The following is a 25,727-nucleotide window of genomic DNA, read 5'->3' on the forward strand; positions in this document are numbered from 1 at the left end:
AATTACAGATCAGAGCAATGGTGAATGCTTCATTGCGGAAACGGAAGTTAATCCCCTAAAATTAACTAAGAGACCTGGAACTCCAGAACCAATTTTGGAGAATTTGGAAGAAGACCCGTTCCGAACAAGCGGAAAGCTGAGCGTCAGTTCCAGTGAGAAGTACAATGAATCTAGTTACAAGAACGTCATTCAATACTCGAGCGCTACAGAGAACAAAGTTAGAAGAAAGCGGGAGGATAATATAATCAAAGCTGAAGCGTATACGGATAAAGATGGACATCGAAAGAATGTAGTAAATATGGTAAGGGATGTAATAAGATTAGAAAATCTGATAATCTTAAAAAAAACTTTCCGTAATTTATACAATCCTCTCAAATCCTTTCACCTAATGGCAAAGCATTTTTTTTGCAAATTGTCTGTTATTTGTATGATGTATGCTTAACACGTCAAGTAACTACTGTCCGCGCGCGATTTCCGTGCACGCGGCTGAGGAATGTTAGGAATGTTGGGCGTCATGACAGAGTGATGGTGACTGGTGTCATCTTGTACGTACGGGCGCGGCGCACACCCCTCCCCCACTTCCTCGACCTCCGAATGAACGGAATTGGCGCGCGGACAGTAAATAGAGGTTTATTTTCACAGAACTGTCTGAAGAAGACTGCAAAGTGCATCCAGTTCCAGTGCGTGATATACCGGCTCGGGCGCGCGCAGGCGACCACCATCACCATCAAGGCGCGCCTGTGGAACGCCACGCTAGTCGAGGACTACCCGCGCGTCAGTCACGTCAACATCGCCTCCAATGCTTACATTCTCATCCCGGCTCATTACAATATTCATCAGAATAAGGAGGATGATGATATGACGATGGTAAGCACCTTTAGATCTCTGTCCTGTGGAGCGCCGAAGTCGGTGGTATTCTATTTTAATCGTTATTTGTGACCGATGAGACATAGTGTCGTTCATCATTTGGACCATTGTTAGGTAGCATACTATTCTTTTCTAATTGAATAACCTTCTAAAAACGTTACATTTTCTTCTCCTTTCATTACAGGTGGAAACTGTGGCGTATCCAGACTTAAAGATGAGTGAACCGTCACAGGTGCCATTGTGGGTGATAATAGTGTCAGTAATAGTAGGACTAATAGTGTTAATTCTGCTCATACTCGCGTTGTGGAAGCTTGGCTTCTTCAAGAGGAGCAGACCCGACCCCACGTTGTCGGGCAACTTAGAGAAAAACAATCACGAGTCCAGCCCGTTCATTGGACGGGATAGGAATAACAAACGATAGCTGAACTATTACTTTTCCACGACCAATAGAACAGTACATTTCAAAAATGGGACTTAATAAATTGTGTAGAGCACAAGAATCATGTTTGGTGCGCGTGTGGCGCCGTCTAGTGATTTATTATAATTTATATTTTGACTGTGATGTCTTCATAGAGGAAAAATGCGTGAATGTGATGTTTTGAAGAGAAACATGGTTTTATATTTTGTTGATGTTTTTCACGATCCTCGATATAATATTTTTTTATTGTTTCGTAATGCTTATTTTTTCTGCGAGGGAATAATGAATTTTACAACGGGAGTGTTGAAATAATAAATGATTTTTGTTAGATGCTTGTTTATTCTATACCACATACCTATGTGGGTACTTTCTGTAAATACGTATTTGCCTTACTTAGATAATATTTATAAAAAGTTATTAAGGTATTTACTTAATTTCTATGACTAGACTTTTACTAGTCACAAAACAATTGATGAGGTGAACAACTGTATTATAGTAGGTGTGTGAAAGTGAAACTGGTCACTTATTTAGTAACAATCTACTTATATCATATTCATGTCCAAGGTGCGTTTTCCAAAATTGATGATATCAAATTATGTTTACACTTTACACATGCTTTGGAACGCATTTACATTAAATTAAACTAGCGCGATGCAGTGATATTGATGTTACATTGGTATTTGGTATCATAATTATTGTTTCTGAATACGACCCCAAGAGTTTGGTAACAACTAAAAATTGTACATAGTTTGTTGTTTCAATAAGTATGTTGACATTATTGTACTTAAAGTATTTGTAGATTTGACTAGTGAAAGTACGTTTTTGTACTAAGGGTATGAGTTTCCTATAATACATACTGTATATAAAAATGTTTTGAAATTCTAATGCACAAATAAGTATAGGTAAGGAAATTAGTCAACTAAAATACTTGCTTACTTACTTAAACAAAAAACAATTAATGAGTAAGTATTAAAATCTGTTATCACAACCTTAAGGCACGATTCCACCAGTGTGCGGTACTGTGCAACACAAGCATTTTTTACTGAATGTACTGGTGGAATCCCGCCTTTATAAGTTATATTGTTAAGTATATAAAGTAAATTCTATACAGATGTAGTGCATAATTGTTTTCCATCGTATTTTCTCGGAAACGTTCGTATTTGTCATGCTATTTCAGTCAACCTCAGTACTTTTTGTACCGAGACTGACTGAAATAGCAAGACACATTCGTACGTTTCCGTGAATATACGATGGAAAATAATTATGCACATCTGTACCTATTTTTATTTGTGCGAATTTCGAAATATAAGCAAGCACATTAGTTGTTATAGAAAATTTTTAGAAATTTTCTCTTAGTGCACTGGTTTTAAGAATCCCCGGCAAGCTTGGTTCTACATACAAGCGTAGTTACGCTCTCATTTTCAAACGACTAGCTAGACTGCTCTAAAACTTTGTACTTACAATAGGATAAGGTCTATCTAGGTCTGTAATTAGTTTATGTAGCTTCAGATACAATATTAAAAAAATAAAGCGAATTTGTTTTTCATACAAAACTTGTTTTTGCTCTATTTCGTTTGTTTTATATACTAGAGTTATATAAACTAATTACAGACATAGATATACCTCATGTCATTGTATGTGCAAAGTTTCATTACAATCCAATACGTAGTTTTAAAATGAGAACGAAACGTTTGCATGGGAAGGCGAAATTCGGCCGAGCTTGCCGGGGACTCTTAAGGAATGGAGACTCGTACTTAACATCTTAATATATATAAATTATTGGTACTTACATGTCGACTCTTTTGGTGTACATAGTTAGATATTTTTTACATAAATTGATTAAAACCAGTCAATGTCAGTTTAAGGGATAGACCGTCCTTTTTGCTAGATATTTTGTTGTTAAAGCTATGGGTTATTTAAAGAATTGAGTACTTCCCTGACCTAAGGTGACGTCAACGGAAGTTTGGCTTAGAAGAAATTCATGTTGATTTAGTGGTACTACTATAAGAAGTATTTAAATGAAACAATGTAAAAGGACTGATCAAAATTAACCTTATTTTTATATAAAATATTTCTCATAATTTTCGATAAATAAGGCCCGGCCCGCTTCTTAAACTGACCTACTTTTAAAATGTCATACTTTTACAAGTGTGAATGGGTTCAAATTTTGCGTCCGCTATTAAGTAGGTACCATAGACAAAACTGCAAGTTCTTATTTAAACAAAAGAAATATAAAAATATTTGTCAAACAGATGGTAAAAAAACTTCAACAATAGTTGTATAAGAAATTACGTAGCAAAACAGACGGTCTCTCCCATAAATGCGTAAGTAGGTCAATAATAATAAGATAGATTTTTTATTGTTAGTAATAAACTAAAGTAAAAATATTATAATTGTGATTATTTTCAAAAACATTTTGTATTCAAAGTTCAAGCTGTACAGTCGCCATCAGATATATAGGAGCGGCCGAGGTGCTCAAAAATATCTAAACACGCCCCTTAGCGCTTTGATCTATAGTCGTTTTCAGATATTTGTGAGCACCGTGGCCGCTCCGATATATCTGATGGCGACTGTACAACGATTTTAACATTTCTACTTAGGTCGAATTTTATAAAAGACTTGTTTGGTGTAGGCTCTATTTGTCTTTATAATAACCGTATTGGATAGGTAGGCGCTTGCAGGATTTTTTTTTTTACAAAACTCGACCCTGGAATATTTATTTACATACATTATATAAGTTTTCTTAATTTATTTACATATTTGTTTCTGTTGAGTCAATAATAATCTTACCTACCTACTTATTTGACCATAGATGCAAATTAAAGTGCCATTTCCTAGTTTTTGGTTTTATTTTACTTTCTGATCCCCATGTTATAAAAGTTCAAGTAACTGTTTTCACCGGATTGGACTTGTGTAATGATAACTTGTAGTTTTAAGGCCTGTTTGTGTAAATGGTAAATCTTAGCGCCTACGCAACATATATCAGCAAAGTACAATACTGGCGGCCTAGCCAAGGTGACAATGGCTTGCGCTTCGCTATCGAATCGCTTTGTGTCTCTCTATCACTCTCTCATATTAGTGTGACAGTGACAGTTGCATTTCGTTCGCTACGGAGCGTTAGCGATTGGCATGTTATCTATGGGGCCTGATCGTTGTAGATTTAAAACAAAATTGACATTGCGTTCCTTAGGCTAAATTATTCATAAAACCTAGCAAACATAACATAAATAATAATAAATAAACTAGTAATACGTTCGTGTCGAAGCTAGATTGTAAAATTGGGCATGGCTACGTCATGATGTGGTCTGTTCAGGAGTACGCTGATGAGTACGCGGCGACTACATGAAATTGCCCAACTTTAGTATTATGATGATTTCATGAACATCTGTTCTATGGAATGGCGAACCGGCTACGACATACTCATTGTTATCTTTAGTCATACTCTTCAGAAAGGTGATTTGTAAAAGTTTTCCATTGCCGTGGAATGCTTCTGAAATCGAAAAATATTTATGTAATAACCCTGAATATTTATCGTCTAATTTTATTGATTATTGAAAAAAATACTCCTTGCTTAATAGGTACTTACATCTTGCTTAACAGCTGACCAACAAAAAGTGCATAGAGACCCATTCTTATTATCTTCATCTCTTTTCTGTAAACATGGTTGATCTATGATACCTGAAAACAAAAATTAACATGTCAATTCAGGTGAACCGATTTGAGTGCCGTTTTTGATAGTCAGGGATTATTAGATTGAGATTTTGTAAGTAACATCGTTAAGCATGCAAGTTCTGTGAATGCGGGCTGCAGAACTTTGAGGAATCTGACAGCAGCATCCGTTTTTATCAACCGTCTTTAAAATGCTTGGATACAAAAACACATGAAGATGCCATCAGCGAGTGATCGCGACCTGTCAAAAGTCACCCAGTATATATATGTAACAATTCAATTATTAAAGATGTAGACTTTTAGACCATAGGAGATCTATTTTAGGGAGCTAAGCCTCATCCGAATACAGCAGGTTGTCGAGGCGCGCAATACAATTGTCAGTCAGCTAAGGAATTTCGATATCTTATTAGTTATATAGCCTCAGGCGAATTAGTAGTTTATTGAACGCCATCTCTATTGCCTAACATTACCTACCTAAGTACAGTTAGCTATGGAGGTAAGTTATATATGTCCTGGATACTGTTGGTGTTCGACATCCGTTATTTCGCTCCCCGCTATATAGTAGCAGTATCACGATCTTGTAAGTTTATAGTCCAGTTGTATTGGATTAAGTAGTAGTTACGTACTGCACGCTAGGGCCTCACCTGTATATAGCTGGTTGTCGAGGTGCGTTATGTAGCTGCCGGCCAGTCGCAGTATCTCGATCTTGCTGAGTTTTCTGTCCGGTGGTTCCGTTGGAATCAGAAGACGCAGCGTGTTGAACGCCATGTTGACGCTGCTTCAACATAACACGGCATTTTGATAACAATTACAGAGATGAAACAACATCAACACATTTAATTTTTAAAATTATAAAACTCCCTTGAGACTCGAACACATTAAAATCACAGATGATGTATTTCTGTTGCCGCTATAACAACAAATGAGTGAAATTAGTGGAGTATCAAATTTATTTATTCTCGGAAGTTACATCGAACACACACACAAAATTGTGCTACTTACTTCCCACAAAATTAATGAAACTGATTTGTGAGAGTTGTCTGAATGGGGAAGGCGGCTGCCAAACTTTGCTACTAGGTGGCGCCACTAGAGTTTGTGACATGACATTAGTTTGGCCCCACATTTTTTTCTTTGAATAAAATAAAAAGATTAGTTTGGGCTGTGGCGTCGCTTGATAGAAAATGAACAAAACACTTTATTTGGATCGTAATAATTATATTAACCTGAAATAAACAGGAAATCAATGTTAAATGTTGATATTGTACATTTTCCTTGATATTTTAAGCATAATATTTTCGAGTGAAAACAGTACATAGCCACAATTATACTTAACCTTTCTATGAGGTCTTTTTTAGAGTTCCGTACCCAAAGGGTAAAAACGGGACCCTATTACTAAGACTCCGCTGTCCGTCTGTCTGTCTGTCACCAGGCTGTACCTCATGAACCGTGACAGCTAGACAGTTGAAATTTTCACAGATGATGTATTTCTGTTGCCGCTATAACAACAAATACTAAAAAGTACGGAACCCTCGGTGCGCGAGTCCGAATCGCACTTGGCCGGTTTTTTTCCCTTTTACGGATGCCTCGCGTTCCCTTAAAAGTGCTTTTAACTGTGTTACAGTCAGACGTCCATATTTTTCATGAGGATCCATTTTATCGCGTTAAACAGACGATTATTACGTACATGAAAATAACCTACATGCTCCTGTCAAAACAAAACTTTTTTATTTGAATGGGTTTGAAACTTTATCCGACAGTTTCTTGGCCTCAGATACAAAGTTTAATACTTATACAGAGAGTTTAATTATGAAGTTTTATTTTTCAGTTATAAATTTCATACAACGAGTTGGACGAGTTGTCTCAAACTCTAGTGGCGCCATCTACAATTAGCTTTCTATTCGTAAGTTACCGCGTTGAATATTTTCTTACATAGTTAGGCTATGCCCGTTATCAGATGGTACGCCTTGCTTTGCAAATTTTGTAATACGGTCTGCATAAGCCGTTATTACAACTTTCCCTTCTTATGAGCTTTCTAAGTTTATAATTTTATTGTAACGCTTAAGCTTAAGTTTTAATCTCTACTTCTAATAAATACATAAATAAAAACTTATAACAATACAATACAATAATTATTTATTGCATACCTTATACACTGTTTACAATTAAATACATATTATTATACAGAATTAAACAATCAAAGACAATTGGAAAGAGCCGAGAGAGGTAACAACAGGTAACTTATTTAGGCGTCTACACTTTGAGACAAGCCAATGTCTCCAATAAGGTTTTGATATTCTCTGAGATTAATGGATGATAATCCACAAAACGCATCGGGAAGATTTGCCTTATAAGATTCTCAGCTGATTTGATGTGATACAATACCAATCATACTCGTAACTCATCTAAAAGTATGAGTTGGTCAGTTCTCCATACAAAATACAGCAAATTTAAGTTTTTCATTCAAAACCTGTTTTTGCTCTATTTTGTTTGTTCTATATACTAGAGCTATATAAACTAATTACAGACCTAGATATACCTCATGTCATTGTATGTGCAAAGTTTCATTACAACTCAATACGTAGTTTTAAAATGAGAACGAAACTCCGTTTGTATGGGAAGGTGAAATTCGGCCGAGCTTGCCGGGGACTCTTAACAAAAATGTGTCATGAATGTGTTATAAAAATTATTCCATCGGATAAATACCTATAAGTTCTATAAATCGATACCTAATCTAACCAGTCAGGTCTTATATAAAGGTAAAAATAAATATAAATCAAGTACATACTTTTGTGTCCTGTCTCTTTCTCGCGCGTTAGCTTGGCACCTCTGCTTGACCACCGGCACTTCTTTTTGATAAGAAGTCACAGAGTGCACATGCTTCTCCCAATCCTCACTCAAGCACTGGTAGCTCAGGAAATTCTCCATATCGTATGCATGGAATTATTGTCACTGTGTCCGTTGTGTGTACGCTTGGGTAATTTGTATTAATTGATGCTAGTTAATGTTGGCTGGTCGAATGCGGGATGCGGACTAATCCGGGGGCTCGGCGGGCCCCTAATAAGTATCGGGATGGGTGTCGGTCATGAAGGAGTCATTTAGGAAGAACAGAGCGCTCTGAGGCGGGTGCTTAACCGATAATTGTATAAACAGATGGCTACCGAGGACACAGGGCCGTATTTAGAAGATGCTCTATTGCATTGCTCAATTAAAATTAAAATGAAATATAGGTAGTTCAAATTTAGATACGTCACCTAAAAGTGCGTAGTATTTTCAAAAAGAATGAAATGTGAAAATTCTCCAAAATAGAGTTCACAACACGATTGATCGATCTCATATTTAAGACGTTTAAAAAGAAATGTGCTCAATATTTCCGAGGACCTAATTCAATCAAGTAGCAGTAATTACAATTTTCAGGTATACATTTTCACTAAAGAAGACAGGTAAGTCACATCGGTTTTAGTTTAGCCAAACCATGTGAAAGTGATTTAAAAGACTGCCTATAGTACCCACTAGGTAATCAAATCAGTGATCCTGCCTATTAAGCCGATGGTCCTGGGTTCAAATCCCGGTATGGACATTTATTTGTGTGATGACAGATATTTGTTCCTGAGTCATGGGTGTTTTCTATGTAGGTACCTATTTAAGTATTTGTATAATATTCTATATTATTACTAACGAGTATGTCGTTGTACGAGTACCCGCAACACAAAAACTTCTTGAGCTTACTGTGGGGCTTAGTCAATTTGGGTATGATGTCCTATAATACTTATTTATATTTATTCATAATTATCAATTTTTATTAGGGTCCCGTACCCAAAGGGTAAAAAACGGGACCCTATTATTAAGGCTCCGCTGTCCGTCTGTCAGTCTGTCACCAGGCTGTATCTCATGAACCGTGATAGCTAGACAGTTGAAATTTTCACAGATGATGTATTTATGTTGCCGCTATAACAACAAATACTAAAAACAGAATAAAATAAATATTTAAGTGGGGCTCCTATATGTATATATATATTTGTCTACTTAACAAGTTTGATATACCTACTAACTTGTGTTATACTTAATTCCACACAAACATGTGTGAACATATTTCTTAACAGTTTTCGCCCCATTCAGCAACTGTGCACGCAATCCGCCCCTGGTGGGTGGCTGTCATCGAGCATGTAAAACGCGCACCCCGTGCTCGGCTAACTACCGCCATAAATGTGTTTTATGCGAGCGACGACTAACTGCGCGATTTGTCAACTAGCCCGCTGACTCACCCCATAATCGAAAAAACAGACGTTCCGGAGAAGTTTTTAACTTTTTATATCCTTAACTCGTCACATGATCCATACTTTGATATTTTTAATTTAAGTGTTAACATAAATATACTCACGGACAAAGTACAGGGACGCAAAAAAAAATTACTGGACAGCATCTAAAATAATTTCAAAATTAGTAAATAAACTTTTTTTGCGTTCCTCTAAATTTGTCCATGAGTGTAGTTCCATAAAAACTTAGACTGGCTCTTTTATGGGTCACAAGTGTCACAACCATAGTCCATATCAGGACAGTAATTTGTTTACATACCTACATAGTTTTTTTTACATCTTTTGTAGGGTGTAGATACAGGTGAGAAATTTCTAAAATGTTTAGCTTTTTTTATTTTTATTAAGACGATTCTCGCTGATTTGGCCTTGAGCGTCTCAGCGTCTCTGTACCCGCACCCCGCTCACTGCGATCGTACGTGAATTTCGTCTCGGTGCGGCGACTGCGGCGGAACGAGGTTCAAAGAATAACCTACAGCCCAGAGCCGCGCGGCATTTGGCGCTATACCTCGTATTTGTGTATCTTTTGCAGATATTTTTTTGTTTGAGTATGAGTAGATCATGCGTGTGGTGGAGGTCGTAAATTATAATAAAAATATAGTCCCTTATGCATTATACTTTACAAGCCTCAATTAGTTAATTTGTGTTTTATCTGTTTCATACAAATAAATACCTAAGTCAAATCGACGGATTAAGATTTATAGCTAAAGCTTGGTATGTACTAAATTGAGGCGTACAGTGCGTTTATTTTATACAGTTTTTTTTTATCCGTAATAAATAAATATAAATAATGCCATTAATAGTTAACTTATAAAATTAAAGTACCTACTAGCTTCATAAACTACTACAAATGTGTTATTTTTCGAAGTTCGAAGTTTTCTCAATCATTACGTGGGAATATCATCATTATTAGGGTTCCGTCCGTAGGGTTAGGGTAGGGTTAGGGTTGTTGTCCGTAGGGTAAAAGAGAAAATTAATAAAAAAAAAAATTAAAACTATATCGTGTTACATATCAAATGAAAGAGCTCATTGTGAGAATCTCAAATGTATATTTTTTATAATTTTAGGATAAGCAGTCAATTCAATTCAATTCAATATATTCTATATTCAAATAGGCCTATTAGCAACAAACATTTTTAAATTGTTTAGAAGTTATTCACGAAAACAGGCAAAAAATGAGCATTCCCCCCTTTATCTCCGAAACGACTGGGTATAAAATTTTGAAAAAAATACAAAAAATAGATCTTTACCTATAGATCACAGGAAAACTTATTAGAAATGAGCAGTCAAGCGTGAGTCGGACTTAATTATTTAGTTTTTGATCCAACCCCTACGGGTTTATTAAAGACATTTCAAGCACGTTTCACATAAAAAATAAATTGTTTAATTTGAGTAATATACGGAACCCTTGGAACGCGACTCCGACTCGCACTTGGCCGGTTTTTATTACAAGCGCGCCACAACCAAATCAGCGCTTTGCAGTCATTTATTTTTTTAGTGGTTAACGGCTATGTATGATGAACCCCTGTGGACGTCAGCTGCCGCTCCGTTGATGGGTTGAGAAATGGCAGCCACCGAAACACGCAAAAAAAAATGTTATCGCCTCCCGCTTGATACTGTGTCAGATGATAGTTTAGATGCTATTGTGAATTAAAAAAATGGTCAGCCGGTTGTATCTCGGCAGACCGTCAGCTGGTCACATGAACATGTAAAAAAATGTTTTCAGTCATCGCATCCCATTTCATACTTTGTCAGATGGTAGTTTAGATGATATTGTTAATAAAACAAATCGTCGGCCGGTTGTATCGCAGTGGAAAGACCGTCAGCTATTAAAACATTATTGTTAGTTTAAAAATAATTTTAATTGATTTAGCCGTTTAGTAAAAATAACCAAAGTTAGCCGCAAAATGGCCTGTTTTATTATTTTTATTACGGTAAAACTATAAATATCAGGAAATAAGTTTAACTTTATAATTGTTGAACAATTAATGAAGATTCATATATATTTTTTTCATAATTTTTTGTTTACCCATTTAGTAGACATAATACACCAAGTTGACCCAATGAAATAATTACTGAAATGCAGAAGGAGATACAAATAATAATAAAATAATAAAACGTTTATTAACAGGCAAGGATCACCCATGAAAAATTTACAGACATAACTACAATTAAACTATTTAACACTAATTACTACTTAACTAAACCTACAATAAACTTAATAGTAAGTTTTTCCGTAAATAAAATTACGATAGGCCGGTTTGCTAGTTTTTAATCGATTAAAATTATTTTTAAATTACAAAAACAATGTATTTAACAGGTACTATTCATACATACAACGTAATAGGTAATAGGTAGCTTATGTTAAATCAATTAGTTATTGTTTCGAGATGGAATGGAACATTATTCAAAACGTAAAACTTGAATGACATTATAATATGTCGGTTAGAAAACATTTATTTATTTATTTCAAATGAAGTTTTCTCAAACATACGTATATTACAGTATAATATATACGGATATTATCATTACATTCATTGTAATAGACCGCAAAATACCGTGTTGCGCTCGCTAATGCGCGTCGCAACCAAATCAGCGCTCTGCAGTTATTTATTCTTTGGCCACAATAACTCCGATATTATAGCACTTTGCTTGTGCATAAGCGAACATAGTGCAAGGAAGGCACGGAGCGACGAGCGACACAGCCTCCTCGTATCAAAGCTGGCACACGACTGCCGGCCACGCCATGTTCAGGCTGCATACGCATGAAATGTGGAAAAACGTTCGATTTCTTAAGAAAATATTTTTTGATTAAGAAAAGCTATGTTGCATTTGTAGAACCTGTTAAAACATGTTTGTTAGTTTAAAAATAATTTTAATCGATTAAGCTGTTTAGAAGTTATAAGCAAAGTTATCCGCAAAACGGCCTGTCGTGTTATTTTTTTTTCGGTGAAATTACAAATTTCAGGAAAAAAGTCAAATGTTGCGATTGTTGTCCATAGAGTGAAGATGCATATATATTTTTTTCATAATTTTTGGTTGACTCATTTAGAAGTTATAAGCTCTAAAAAGTAACAGTTTTTGGCCAAAAACTGCGCGAAGCGCCTTAATTGCGGTGAATTATCATTTTTCCTATTAATTTTAGACGACGGCTTATGGGAGCCTGGGGTCCGCTTGGCAACTAATCCCAAGAATTGGCGTAGGCACTAGTTTTTACAAAAGCGACTGCCATCTGACCTTCCAACCCAGAGGGTAAACTAGGCCTTATTGGGATTAGTCCGGTTTCCTCTCGATGTTTTCCTTCACCGAAAAGCGACTGGTAAATATCAGATTCCGAAAAACTCATAGGTACGAGCCGGAGTGTGAACCCGCGGCCTCCGGATTGCAAGACGCACGCTATTACCGCTAGGCCACCAGCACTATTACGATGCCTACATACCTATTATTGCTTATAATTGTGATGATGCTCTAAATTTCGTGGGCTCATCCTACGATCAATACCGGCTATATGTATTTATATAATTTACAATAAAATTTCATAGGGTGATACGATCACACAGTGAGTGGATAACTGGATATCTCACTCTAGGGAGGCCGCGTCCGTGAGAACACCACTAATTGGCTGAGTTATAGCCAGACTCGACGACTACGGCGGGCCCATTCGTATTCATTTGTAACATTAAAAAGCTTTACTGTCTTAAGTACCAACTACTTAAAAAATAAACGTATGGAAGCCAAAATATAGTGTGCAGTGTTCGTAATTTTTATTTTTACTTTAGTTAGCTTCGTTCACGTTGAATTCCTATACTGTAACTTTGAGAACGGTAGGTGGATACCTATTACAGAGTTAATTCAGGTCACTTTTCAATTGTTAATTCAAACTGTTTTAAATCCGATAAACAGAAGATAGAACTGAATGGTAACCAATAAAGGCACATGTGAGGCACATGAAACTATGACAGTACCAACAAACAGCCACATAGTTCTGTACAGGCAGCAGAAAGTGGTAAAGTACCCTAATCGGGAAAAGAATAATAATTTTCTCCACAACTGACTCCATTCATCAATCGTCATCCATTTCAACTATTGCAGAAAATCGTGGAATTACCTATTTGTTACAGTCAAGTTTAAGGAAATTGTTATATTCCGGTTGATTATACAAATATAAAGCCACTCTCTTTATTAAGACAAATCCTAAATACCTCATAATGACAAAATCCATTAAAAATACTTAGTTTTCCAAAAAAATACAACTATGATTTTTATTAATTAGGGATATAAGCGCAATCTTTTTTCAGGAAGGAAACATTAAAGTAGGTAACGTTAGGTATCATCTCCTCGGGTGGCCGGCGAGCCACCGCAATGATGCTCAATCGATTAGGTCAGGTGTCTGTTGGTTTTGCAGACGTCACGTCCCCACCTCGCGGCGCACCATGGCCGAGACTTTCTCCTCGCGACACCTCGGCCGGGGAAACGGTCTTACCGGAGTCTCACACGCAGCCGCGCGCAAGTCGATCGCCTCAGCGCCCGCACATTCCGCAATCCGCGAGCTTTCGCTTAGTAAACAGTTTTCGTGCAAAAACGTGTTCAAAAATTCTTCTTTCAATTGTTTAAGCGAAGTGATCAAGCGTGTCCCAAATAGAGGAGCATTTACAAAACGTTTGGCATGATGCCTAATCATAAATAAAGGTGAGTTCGGTGTCTGCCTTTCTACTAGCCATAGTCCAGCCTAAGTTAGACGATGACATTCGATGATAAGGCTCCGTCCCAGTGAATGCAAAGACGCGATCATATATTGCAGGATTCACTGACCAATGCATTAATTGAGCATCTACCGAACCTCTGGCCGCACCTACCGAAAATCAAAGCTAAGTAATTCTTGATAGCTTGCTATATTTGGAATGAATGTTTAATTTTAATTTTGTACAACTGTACTTTTTTTAACATTCATAGGTGCATTATGTTAATGCCTAAATTGAAAAATAAAGAAATTGAATTGAATTGAATTGAATTGAATATATACTCGTAGGTACATATTATTTAAGTCCAATATACTTTTTTGTTTTGGTACTTGCATCTGTAGTTGAACAATTATCAAATACATTTTTCTAAAATATTTTAATCCTAATTTGGCCTATAACTAACTGAAAATAAAGACTTGTGTGTAATTTTGAATAACTAGGTTATATTTACATAAATATTAAATAAGTGCAGACCTATTTATAATTAAATACTTACACATTGACTTTTATTTATATTATGGCGGGAATGCTAAGCAAGCAATAATTTTCGCTATCCTAAACATGGGTGGGTAGTAAGTAAATAGGTACATTGTACAATTTGTACACGCGTGCCTAACTCTCTCGCTATCTTAATCTGTCAACTACTTTCTTAAGTTAATGTGACATAAATTATATAATTTCCTCCCGTCTTCGCTTTAATACGCCAAAATATCGAAGTCTTCTTGAAACTTAATCGAACCAAATCGAATATTCAGTTCTGATCTCTTATGAGTTGTAATAAAAGTCAAAATCGATGGAACAACACAACCAATGGAACTCCGACTCCGCATGAATCACTAAGGATCTTCGCTGTCCTGCCAATGACCTATTACAATCGCATATGATATGATGCCCTCGCATGCATTTAAATATTCCTATTTAATACCGCTAACATGGTACCATGGTGACGTCAGATGAGATTGAAGAAATCTTATCTGTCGTCATAGTAAGGTAATTAAATCCTTTGCTTTAGTAATCATCGAGCAATGGGATCCCTATTGATTTCTCAGAATCATTGATTCATAGAATTTTTGCATATCGAAATAAGAGTCTATATCACCTGCGCAACCATAATCGCACGTGTCATCATCAAACTTCGGATTCGCTAACATCAAACGAAGACCAGTTTTATATTGCATGCCTTAGTGTTCATGATTTACCTATACTTGTATAACTCATCTTTACAATTGTCAAAATATTTAAATAATGCGAACCAAAGAGTTAAGCGTCCAAGCTCTTTAAACCATCAATGACTTGTGAACCCGAACCCGATATGACTGTGATTTCAGAAAGAGTGTGGTCCACGCTTAATACTCGTGTCTCAGATTTTTTGGGGTTCTTGAATTTTCCAATTTAGACACCGTTTTATCAGATTTGAATGTGGCGGTAAAATATCAATAAATTAAGTACCAGTTGCACAGACAGACAGACAGACAGAGTCTGTCTAGTGCGGAGAGTGCAACTGTCTGACAGACTGATCAACTTCACCCGGCGCGCCGCGGCGGTTTACTATAAAATTTTCCATATACAATAAAATTTAGCGAACTCTTTAACGACGACAAACAGTTTGATGCAACCGACCCTAAATGTCTACAAGTTCAAGTGTCACGTTGTATATGTCATAACATGGTAGTGTAACATAGCTAAGTGTAAGTGCTAGTTTAGTGTAAGTATTAGGTATAATACAAGTAAAATAAGAATTGCTATTTTATACTTTCCTTACTTTCCTTCCTATATATAGGCTCTTTAAGCATTTCCATTTGGTAAACATGCATCATCCAAGCTCAAAGTGTACCTATGGAAGATCTCCGTGCGCACAATGCAAGCATTTGGTAATCGCCCTTGACGGCAAACAATTATGGGTCAAATTCACGCCATTGCCTAAGCGCAATTATACATGACCGCCCATTATTTTATTTAGTAATTCAGCCGCTTATCGGCCCATCGTGAGAAATAATCGCTGCAGGTAGGTATGGAACGATTTCGGCTCGATCATTCAAACCTTAAGGTCTCTTGTCGTTTAAAAGGTAGGTACAAAATTATGGTAGTTTGTGGCGTGCGGTTTGCTCTTAAATTAATTGTTTTATTAGGGTTCCGTACCTCAAAAGGAAAAAACGGAAGCCCATTTTCTCCAAAACTACTGGACCAATTAAGTTAAAATTTGGTCCACATATGTAAATTTGAGACCCAAAGACGGACATGTAACGTAAACAAATAAATTTTAAACATGGAGACCACATTTGGCGGGTAAATGAGAAAATTAAAAAATAAAGTTTTTCAAACTATATCGTGTTATATGTCAAATGTTTTTCAAACCTTATATACTTTAAGAATCACAAATATAATATTTTTTTGTAATTTTAAAATAAATAGTTTAGAAGTTATTAAAGGAAATATACAAAAAATGACCATCCCTCCCCCTTCTTTATCTCCGAGACTGGCCCCCGAAAAGTGGCCCCCGTGTTTAAAATTAATTTGTTTACGTTACATGTCCATCTTTTAGTCACAAACTTACATATGTGTACCAAATTTCAACTTAATTGGTCCAGTAGTTTCGGAGAAAATAGGCTGTAACAGACGGACAGACAGACGCACGAGTAATCCTATAAGGGTTCCGTTTTTTCCTTTTAAGGTACGGAACCCTAAGAATAAAATTTTCAAGAAACGCGATTGTTTAAATTATACCTAGACGGCGACACAGAACCGGTATCACATTTCACGTGGTCCTGCGCATGTTTAACACACACAATCATCATCATCATATTAATCACCACAAATAAATAACTATCCAGCGTGTAGAAATTCGTTTTTATAAGCACGATAAAAAGTTTATAACATTTTTATGATAATAACATATTTAGGCATCAGAATTTTATACCGATTTTCATATTACGAGTTCACGAATTGATCACCTTTTAACACTTTTACTCATATCTGCTTACAGTGGTTCTCATTTATTTTATCATTTCATAACAGTGTGTCTATTTATTAAAGTAATGTTATGGTACTACGGAGTACCTATTTTACCTAGTTCGCAAACACAGTATTTTTTAAAGAAATGATTTATATTTGAGAACATTCACAGCCGCATACCACTGACGCTGCCTTGAGCGCTTGCCCCACACATCCTTGTTGTGCAACGTGAGACTTACTCTAGCGCGGAAAGCGCGGCTCACCTAAGTAACATGGACATGGACACTACTATGGGCGGTTTTTATCAAATCAATGATACATATTTTAATTACAGCAAGTACGTGTTGAAAACTTCAGAAGTCTTGGTAAGTAAGTAAGAAATAAAATGCAAACTGGCAAGAGATTCATGTGAGTGGACGACCGCTTCTCCATACGAACGTAGTCCCCATTTTTCTCCCTGGATATTGACATTAGGATACAAAATATTTTTATGCAATTTATTGTATATTAACCACATTTATGCCCCTTTGTTTGATTTTTTTCGATATTGTATTATTCTATAAAGTTAACGTGGGACAGCATAGAAGACCCATCCTAAAAATAATCTACTTACCTACTAAACAATAGTGGACTTATGAAAATTATTAAATTAGTACAAGTACTATTATTGTTTGCTGATGCTGATAATTAGTTGATGTGATTAATACTAATACCTAGCATACTTTAGATTTAAGACTATTGCTGTGCCCTACCAGGGTCCATGTGACACCCACTATGTATGTACCACCAAATGTAACCCATGGATGCAATAAATAAATTATGAATTATGATGTGGTCAAAAGTGGCATGCTTTTTGAGAAACCTATGAATTTCTATTGAAATCTGAATTATATTTTAGGAATGTATTTTGATAAACTCTAGCAACTTGAAACAGGTCTGGTTAGAGGATGTTATAAAAAACCGCACATGATTCTATTTTATACGTTCACCTTTGCAAATCATAGTCGAGAACATGTTGTGATACGAAGTTTATCTTGATCTTATGTATCTGAATTTATTATCGTTTAATAAATGACTTTTTATCATTTTAGATAGGGGCAATTATACGAACGAGTAAGATAAATCACAATCACAAAACAAGTAGCCAGGTGCAAAAATCGTAAAAATATCTTTATCTTAAATTATCTATTTAACAATCGGTCACGAGGTTGACGCGTAGCAATTTTTTTTCTAGTGAATGTCCTACCATAGAAACAGCCATATAAACGAACGGACTATAAACTTGAGTAGGTAGGTAATTAATAATTCATTGCTCTAATTATGTAGAAAGGTTATTGGCGATTTTTTTATCAGGAACTGTTTATGGAATAACATTTTACACCTTAGGTTAATACCTAGTGGTAGATATACCTCTATAAAAACCACTTATGATCTAGGGGTTAGGTTAATGTAACGTTTACAGGTTTATAGTAGGTACTTGAATATGTATAGTTTTGAAAATTAAATATATTAATAACGGGTCACTCGCGTATTTTAAGTCGAAGATTGTTATAGTGATGTCAAAACAGGGAGAATAGCGTTTGTGTAGCGCAGCGAGCGCGCGTTTGGCGAGATTTAGTAAAAGTAGTTATGGGATGGATAGCTTTTCTATATCCAGCTGCAATGTTGCATGTTGCATGGCCACTATATGAATGAATAATTCAAAATGTGTCCATGCAAATGTACATATGTACATGTACAAATTAGTTTTAAAACATAAGGTTACGTAGACAACTGGCTAAAACGCGGCCACACGACGACATAATACATATACATTTTAAAGACGTTACGTAATTTTGGAGTTAAATTAAAAAAGTTGTATTGTTTATTTTATTTCTAAATCAATATCTATAAAAATATATATATTGTCTCAGTAAATATCAACATTGCACATTATTCCAATGCTTTTATATATATTTTTAAGTGATTTGAATATATCTCGATTCTCGACGATTTAGCAAATATGGTTATCTACCTACTATTACGTCTGGCTTTATATAGTAAAGCATACCGGTGACCGTGTTCCCCTACATGGGTAAATAGTTATCTGTCCTGCCCTTTTACCTGTTGCATTTCATAATCCTTTGTTGAATACACCTAGTTCGCAATATTCCTATTTATGTTTTTATTAATCTAGATGGTTTTTATTATCTTTCACGTGTTTCATTTAATATTTATACGGTTTTATTTTATACAGCTGACCATTTTGTAATTTTAAACTGGAATACAGATCAGAAGGACTATCGATATTTAACTTTTAATTCTACCTCTAAGTAGAATCCATAAATTAAATATTTTTGCAATGGTTTAAGGCTAATTGATTCTTAATAATATACCGTAAAGCGAACAAGGTTGACGATTCGACTTCCGCAAATCGTGTAATTTTATGTAAATTAGCTCATACGTAGCACATCTAAATCATGAACATACATCCAAATATTACTTCTTAATAATAACATGATATATTTTAAGTATCTGACGCACATTTACCCAAAATTTTACGGCTGAGTTGCTATGCTTAATTTAAACCTCAAAATTACGCTAATAACAGGTTATTAAAATAGGTACTGCATAAGAAAAAAAAGATATGAAGAAGAGTTTGCAGGCAGGTACCTACACAATCAGGGCTATCAGATACCTTGTCGGTAGTATATTTAAGCTCGAATACATAGTACGCCTAAGTTATATGCTTAAGTATTAGCAAAGAGGATATAACAAGATAGAGCGGTACTGTCATAGTAGATTTTGTAACCACAGTAAATTCACTGCCATCTATCGACACTTTATTTTTATAAAAATACCATAAAATGTAATATTGTCTTCGGTTACCGCGATAGTTACTCATGAAATAAAACTATGAAAACGGATTATATCGCGTATATTGAATTTATAATTCATCCCGACGTTTCGAACTCTTTACAGCGTTCGTGGTCAACGGGTGACCATAAAATGTATTTAAATATGGATAAATGTTTTTTTTTATTTGCATTAATTATTTTTATGATATTGACCCGTTCTTTCACGGATATGCGTTTAAATTGTTAAATAACAAACGAAACCGTCAACGCCATCTATACGACAATAGGCCAAAGCTAGTAGCGCCCTCTGATCGAGAATCAAATTTTCGTGATTTTCGAGGCACGTTTTTTCCTTAGACTGTATCCATCTATTACGGAGTTATATCTATCTTTGGTATTAGACCCTGCGGGCTAAGCACGGTCGCATTTTTATCGCCTGTCACCATGTCTCTCACGTTCTAACAAGTATGTAAGTGCGAAAGTGACAGGCATAGTGACAGGCGATAAACATGCAACCATGCTGCCACCGCGATTGTAATGGATATTGGATAAGTCACTTTTCATGTTGGCTTATTTGATTTGATATCGACGTTGTTTGTTTCAGAGTGTGTAGTTTTGCACGATGTCCGCTGGCAGCTATATGAGCCGCCGGCTCACGTTAGCGCTGGCCACCATTTTAGCAGTGACACAGTGTTCGGCTGATCCAGGTAAATTCATTTGATTTTAATCATACGAATACAAAAAAAACATTGCTTTCTGTCAATTAGAAGAATCGTTAGTAGTAGGTACCTAAAGACGCTGCTACCATTTATTATTAGGTATTAATTAATGCAATTCCAAATAACCGATCGTGGTAAGTGGTTGTGGTACACTTTGCTTGAAAACGTCACATATATTAATGTCTACCTAAATTTTTCAGTCGTTTTTATGCACTTTAGCTATACCTTGATAATAAATAGAGCTTGTAAGTTTTGACTCGTCATCAATTATAGTTTAGCTCTCGACATTCATAATCTTGTCACACTTTTAATTAAGGCAGCCTTTTTGCCAGTTCAATGTCTACAAAATGATAAACGGGTGCTGTTAAAACTTTTTATCAGTAATTTCTTGGTAGGTGTCAACGCTCGGCCTTGGATATGTACACAGAGTCAAATACTCTGTAGCAGTTAAAGTGGCCAAATAGTTCGGTACACCATACTAAATATATGGTGTACCGAACTATTTGACTACTCTGGTTGGCAACAAAGTATTTCACGCAAGTACAACGACGGGGGTAAGTGAAATTTTGCAAGCAAGGTATTATAAACGTCAGTATTTTAAAAGTAAAACTCATTTATAGGTACCTACTTGGTTCGTATGAATTAGTGACACAATAAAAAAAAACTAAAACTCCCTAACTCCATAACTCCCACGGGGACAAGATAAGTCTTTGTCCTTCAGTATACCTGCATGAAATAAGATCTTTTTCGAGCAAGTGTGATGAAGATAATTGATTACCCATTGAGTGTTTGGGTATAAGTGAGCATTTTTAAAAGTATTATTCACCAGTCGGACTTCACTATTAAACTAACCATAGAACTGTCGTTATTTTTTTTAGGTAAACGATTAGATACCGGCGCCATCTGGTTGTCAACTATGATATTTACAATAATGAACGATTGACACCAAATTTCCAATATTAGCACAGTGACGAGAACCCGCTTGGCGGGTTGTGTGTCCGTAGTGGCTTTCCCGTACAAAGCGGAAAAACGCTGGGTTTGGCTACGAGCTCTATTGCTATAAAATGAGTGTACGTAACATGGTAAATAATGCCGGAATGTGAAGGGCTGGGACAGTTAAATACATAAATTACCTGTCCTGGGTAGAAGCACTTACCTACTTGCTCTAAATCTACCAATATAATTCGCGTCAAAGTAATTATTGTAAATGTAAGTATCAGTTCGTTAAAATATAGTCTATGATCGAATGATTCAGCATGTGGGCACCGATGGGCCGGATCTCCACAACATCAACACGCCGTGCAGGCGGATGTGTCGGCAACATGCTACAAGGATGTGAGCCGGTGTTTTGTGTCGCGCGCAACGTCGTGTTGATCAGTCACGAGCTCCCGACACCGCTATTATGCAGTTGCTATGAGGTTCTTGTTTAACGCGACAATATCGCTGCAGATGTAAAGGGATCTACAATCATATCAGTGTAGTTACAATCCCATGTTGTCTATGCAAAATTGTTTTTACTGTGACACCTATTTGTCTGAAAAACTATTTTTCCGCAGATCCTTTAATTCGCGTAAATTTCTTGTTCGTCGGCCGCTTGTAGAAATTTAACTTGACACATGTGAGATGAACACAATTTTTTGTTACAACAAACATTATAAGTAGGTATTACAATTTGAGTATTTATGTCTGCTTAAGGATGCCTATTAATTTTGAAAGTTCGTCTACCTAAGTCATAAACAAATAAAATTACAAATAAACAAAAATAACGTTCTTTTAAATCTACAGCTTAATAAAGTGGTACCAATTTAATGTTAAGACTAGAATAGGAAAAACAATCCCTAGAAATCTTGAAAGTCAATGAGCAAAGTTGACTGAACTAAAACGACTGATTATAATCCTACAATAAATATGCGCCAAATTGCTAAGTCATTCTTCTCCTGATATGATGCCTTCCGAAGTTCCGGTCTTGAATGTCGAAATGTAGATCGTTACCAGCTGCTGCTGGTGACGTCAAAATCTTGACATTTGCGCGCGCGCCACTACAGTCACGGTGCAGAACATTTCCCCGTACCCTTGAGAGCTTCCGCTTTTGTACCAAGGTCACTAAGACCTCTGTATGTAATAGGATAACTTTCTTAGGTAATCCATTGTATTCATTTATGGTATCGTTTTGTCCGATTTGTCAATTAATGGATCGATGTCAGGTAATCATTATTGCACGCCATCAGATCTCAGCAGCCAAGTTAATCAATTAGGTATGTACAGTCAAGTGTAAAAATATGGGTGCATCATAGGTACTCAAAAATATGTCGCATAGCTCTTATGTCAGCGAATTAAGAACTATGGGACATATTTTTGAGTAAGTTGTCTACACCCATATTTTTACACTTGACTGTACCTACTACTTTAACAAGGCGTTGTTTAAGAATACGCTTAGTCTAATTTGATCTATATTACTGTTTTGAGGCCTAGTTTATGGCCGAAGTATGAGATAACATCTGAGGATATAAATTTAAGATACAAGTTGCACATCGAAAATAAGAACATTCCGAAAAATAGGTACATTATGATACCACAGGTCTGCTGGCCTATGCGTCACACTGGCTCACGACTAAATAGATTACGGTACTAATAAAATCAAATATTATTGATTGCCGTCATTATTATTACTATTCTTTGTATATTAGACTGTGATTAAGCCTATTCAGAGGAAGTACATACAATAGCAAATTGATGGTTTTTATTTTAAGTATAGTTGAATACAATTCTTTTTGTACATGCATTATTCATTACAAATTACTGTAATTGCATTCGAAGGTCTTCGTTTGGATGCCACCAACCAAACCAGTGAACACGCGGTGAGTTTCCTTGTATATACAATCGTTAGATAAAGAAAAAAAAAGATACTACAACTGAAACTCATTGACTAAAGTATAGTTCATATAGAATTGGTACATAATAAATAAAAATTTCAATGTTTTTTGCAATAATTACGTGTCCATCTATAAAATGTAATGTTATATTATAATTAAAGTAAAATTAAATCGACATAATGTAAACATATCATATTATTATATTATATATATATTACACAATAATAAGCTAAATACATAATTAGTTGTGGTTTAATTATTTTTTTCATGGCGGGAAAAAAATTAACAATTACAGTTCAATCACCAACCTTCAAAGTAATGGTGAAAATATTATTTTGCTAGCTTTATGCATTTTAAAGTTTTCGACCATCGAAAATTCTTATCGATTCGGGACGAAGACAGCTAAAAGTCGCATAAGGTGCTAAAGTAAAAACGAGTGTTTGTAGGGTCATAAAACGGTGACAGGAGACTCTATCCGCGGACAGAAAGATACAAACTAATCGGAGGTCTGGCACAAGTAATAAGATTTTGAAAAATAAGTCCTAAGGTCAGTCAAACAAAATCCAGAGGACTGTCTGATTACGATTTATCACGAAAATTCAAAGAATGTCGTACTGTAAAGATGATTCACCTCAGAGGTGGCTATTAAAAGCTATCAAGCAATTAAACATTAAAATTGGACCGTTAAATAGAACCGACAAGCGAAAACATGAGCTCGACTATTGTACGACCAAGTTTTGACAAAATTCGAAGGTTGCTTGTTGTTGGACGACGAGACGTATGTAAAACTCGATTTTAATCAACTACCTACTCGGTACGAAGTTTTATGTGGCCGATAGTAGAGGAAATGTACCCAAAAATATAAGTTCGTGAAACTTGACAAGATCGCAAAAAAATATGATATGGCAAGGAATTAGTGGATGCGGCCTTAAGACGAAAAGTTTTATTAAATCGTCAACAATGAAGTCGGACTTTTAATTATATTAAAGAGTGCTCAGAGAAATGAGTTTGCCATTTATTAGAACCCCATAACGGTCCCGTGAAATTTTGACCTGATTTAGCCAGCTGCCACTATTCAAAAAAGTTTTGAATAATCAGGTTGATGACATACCTCGCGAGATGAGTCCTCCGAATTGTCCCCAATTTCAATCTATCGAAAACTACTGGGCAATCATAAAAAAAAACCGGCCAAGTGCGAGTCGGACTCGCGTTCCAAGGGTTCCGTATAGTATATTACACAATTTAAACAATGTATTTTTTATGTGAAACTTAAAAAACCTGTAGGGGTCGGATCAAAAACTAAGTAATTAAGTCCGACTCACGCTTGACTGCAATTTCTAATAGATTTTCCTGTAATCTATAGGTAAAGATCTATTTTGTTTATTTTTTTCAAAATTTTAGACCCTGTAGTTTCGGAGATAAAGGGGGGAATGGTCATTTTTTGCCTATTTTCTTGAATAACTTCTAAATTATTTATCCTAAAATTATAAAAAAAATTATTTGAGATTCTCACAATGAACTCTTTCATTTGATATATAACACGATATACTCTGAAAAACTTTATTTTTTATTTTTTTCATTTACCCCCCAAAAATGGCCCCCATGTTTAAAATTCATTTATTTGCGTTACATGTCCATCTTTGGGTCACAAACGTACATATGTATACCAAATTTCAACTTAATTGGTCCAGTAGTATCGGAGAAAATAGGCTGTGACAGACGGACAGACAGACAGACAGACGCACGAGTGATCCTATAAGGGTTCCGTTTTTTCCTTTTGAGGTACGGAATCCTAAAAAACGGATAAACTTGAATTAATAAAGTTAAGTAGATAGGTACAGTCAAGTGTAAAAAACATGGGTGCGCACATCATACTCGAAAATAAATATATATGTATTGTTTATCCTAAAATTATAAAAAAAATATATTTGAGATTCTCACAATGAGCTATTTCATTTGATATATAACACGATATAGTTTGACAAACTTTATTTTTTAATTTTCTCATTTACCCCCAAAAAGTGGCCCTCATGTTTAAAATTCGTTTGTTTTCGTTACATGTCCGTCTTTGGGTCACAAACATACATATGTATACCAAATTTCAACTTAATTGGTCCAGTAGTTTCGGAGAAAATAGACTGTGACAGACGGACAGACAGACAGACGAAAGACGCACGAGTGATCCTATAAGCAAAGATAGATATAACTCCGTAATAGATGGATACAGTCTAAGGAAAAAACGTGCCTCGAAAATCACGAAAATTTGATTCTCGATCAGAGGGCGCCACTAGTTTTGGCCTACACTCGTATAGAGGGCGTTGATGGTTTCGTTTGTTATTT

At 35.6% G+C, this 25,727-nt stretch overlaps 3 protein-coding genes across 6 annotated transcripts in view; 2 read left to right on the forward strand and 1 right to left on the reverse strand.

Moving 5' to 3' along the window:
• Positions 1-1,615, forward strand: part of LOC134746119 (integrin alpha-PS1) — a 93,778-nt gene extending 92,163 nt beyond the window's left edge. For all 3 annotated transcript variants that reach the window (XM_063680385.1, XM_063680386.1, XM_063680387.1), the window contains 3 exons: positions 9-301; positions 643-867; positions 1,052-1,615. In XM_063680385.1, coding sequence (XP_063536455.1) covers positions 9-301; positions 643-867; positions 1,052-1,288 — 755 coding nt within the window. In that variant the 3' untranslated portion in view covers positions 1,289-1,615. The remainder of the gene's footprint in view (positions 1-8; positions 302-642; positions 868-1,051) is intronic.
• Positions 1,616-3,719: 2,104 nt separating this feature from the next.
• Positions 3,720-8,163, reverse strand: LOC134746128 (transcription factor 15-like). Of its 2 annotated transcripts, none has more exons than XM_063680409.1 (4): positions 7,740-8,163; positions 5,599-5,729; positions 4,872-4,963; positions 3,720-4,775 (listed from the first exon to the last, which is right to left on the reverse strand). In XM_063680409.1, exons 1-4 carry the CDS (start codon positions 7,877-7,879, stop codon positions 4,731-4,733), a joined length of 408 nt encoding a protein of 135 aa, XP_063536479.1. In that variant the 5' UTR covers positions 7,880-8,163; the 3' UTR covers positions 3,720-4,730. The 2 variants fall into 2 exon arrangements, with proteins under 2 accessions (XP_063536479.1, XP_063536478.1); XM_063680408.1 differs by having other exon boundaries at positions 5,599-5,732.
• A 5,576-nt stretch (positions 8,164-13,739) lies between these two features.
• The window catches only part of LOC134746118 (dual oxidase), a 69,264-nt gene continuing 57,276 nt past the window's right edge, over positions 13,740-25,727 (forward strand). Inside the window, exons 1-2 of the mRNA XM_063680383.1 lie at positions 13,740-13,953; positions 20,400-20,502. Coding sequence (XP_063536453.1) covers positions 20,418-20,502 — 85 coding nt within the window. The 5' untranslated portion in view covers positions 13,740-13,953; positions 20,400-20,417. The remainder of the gene's footprint in view (positions 13,954-20,399; positions 20,503-25,727) is intronic.

The sequence above is a fragment of the Cydia strobilella genome, chromosome 12, assembly GCF_947568885.1.
Source record: "Cydia strobilella chromosome 12, ilCydStro3.1, whole genome shotgun sequence".
NCBI lineage: Eukaryota > Metazoa > Arthropoda > Insecta > Lepidoptera > Tortricidae > Cydia > Cydia strobilella.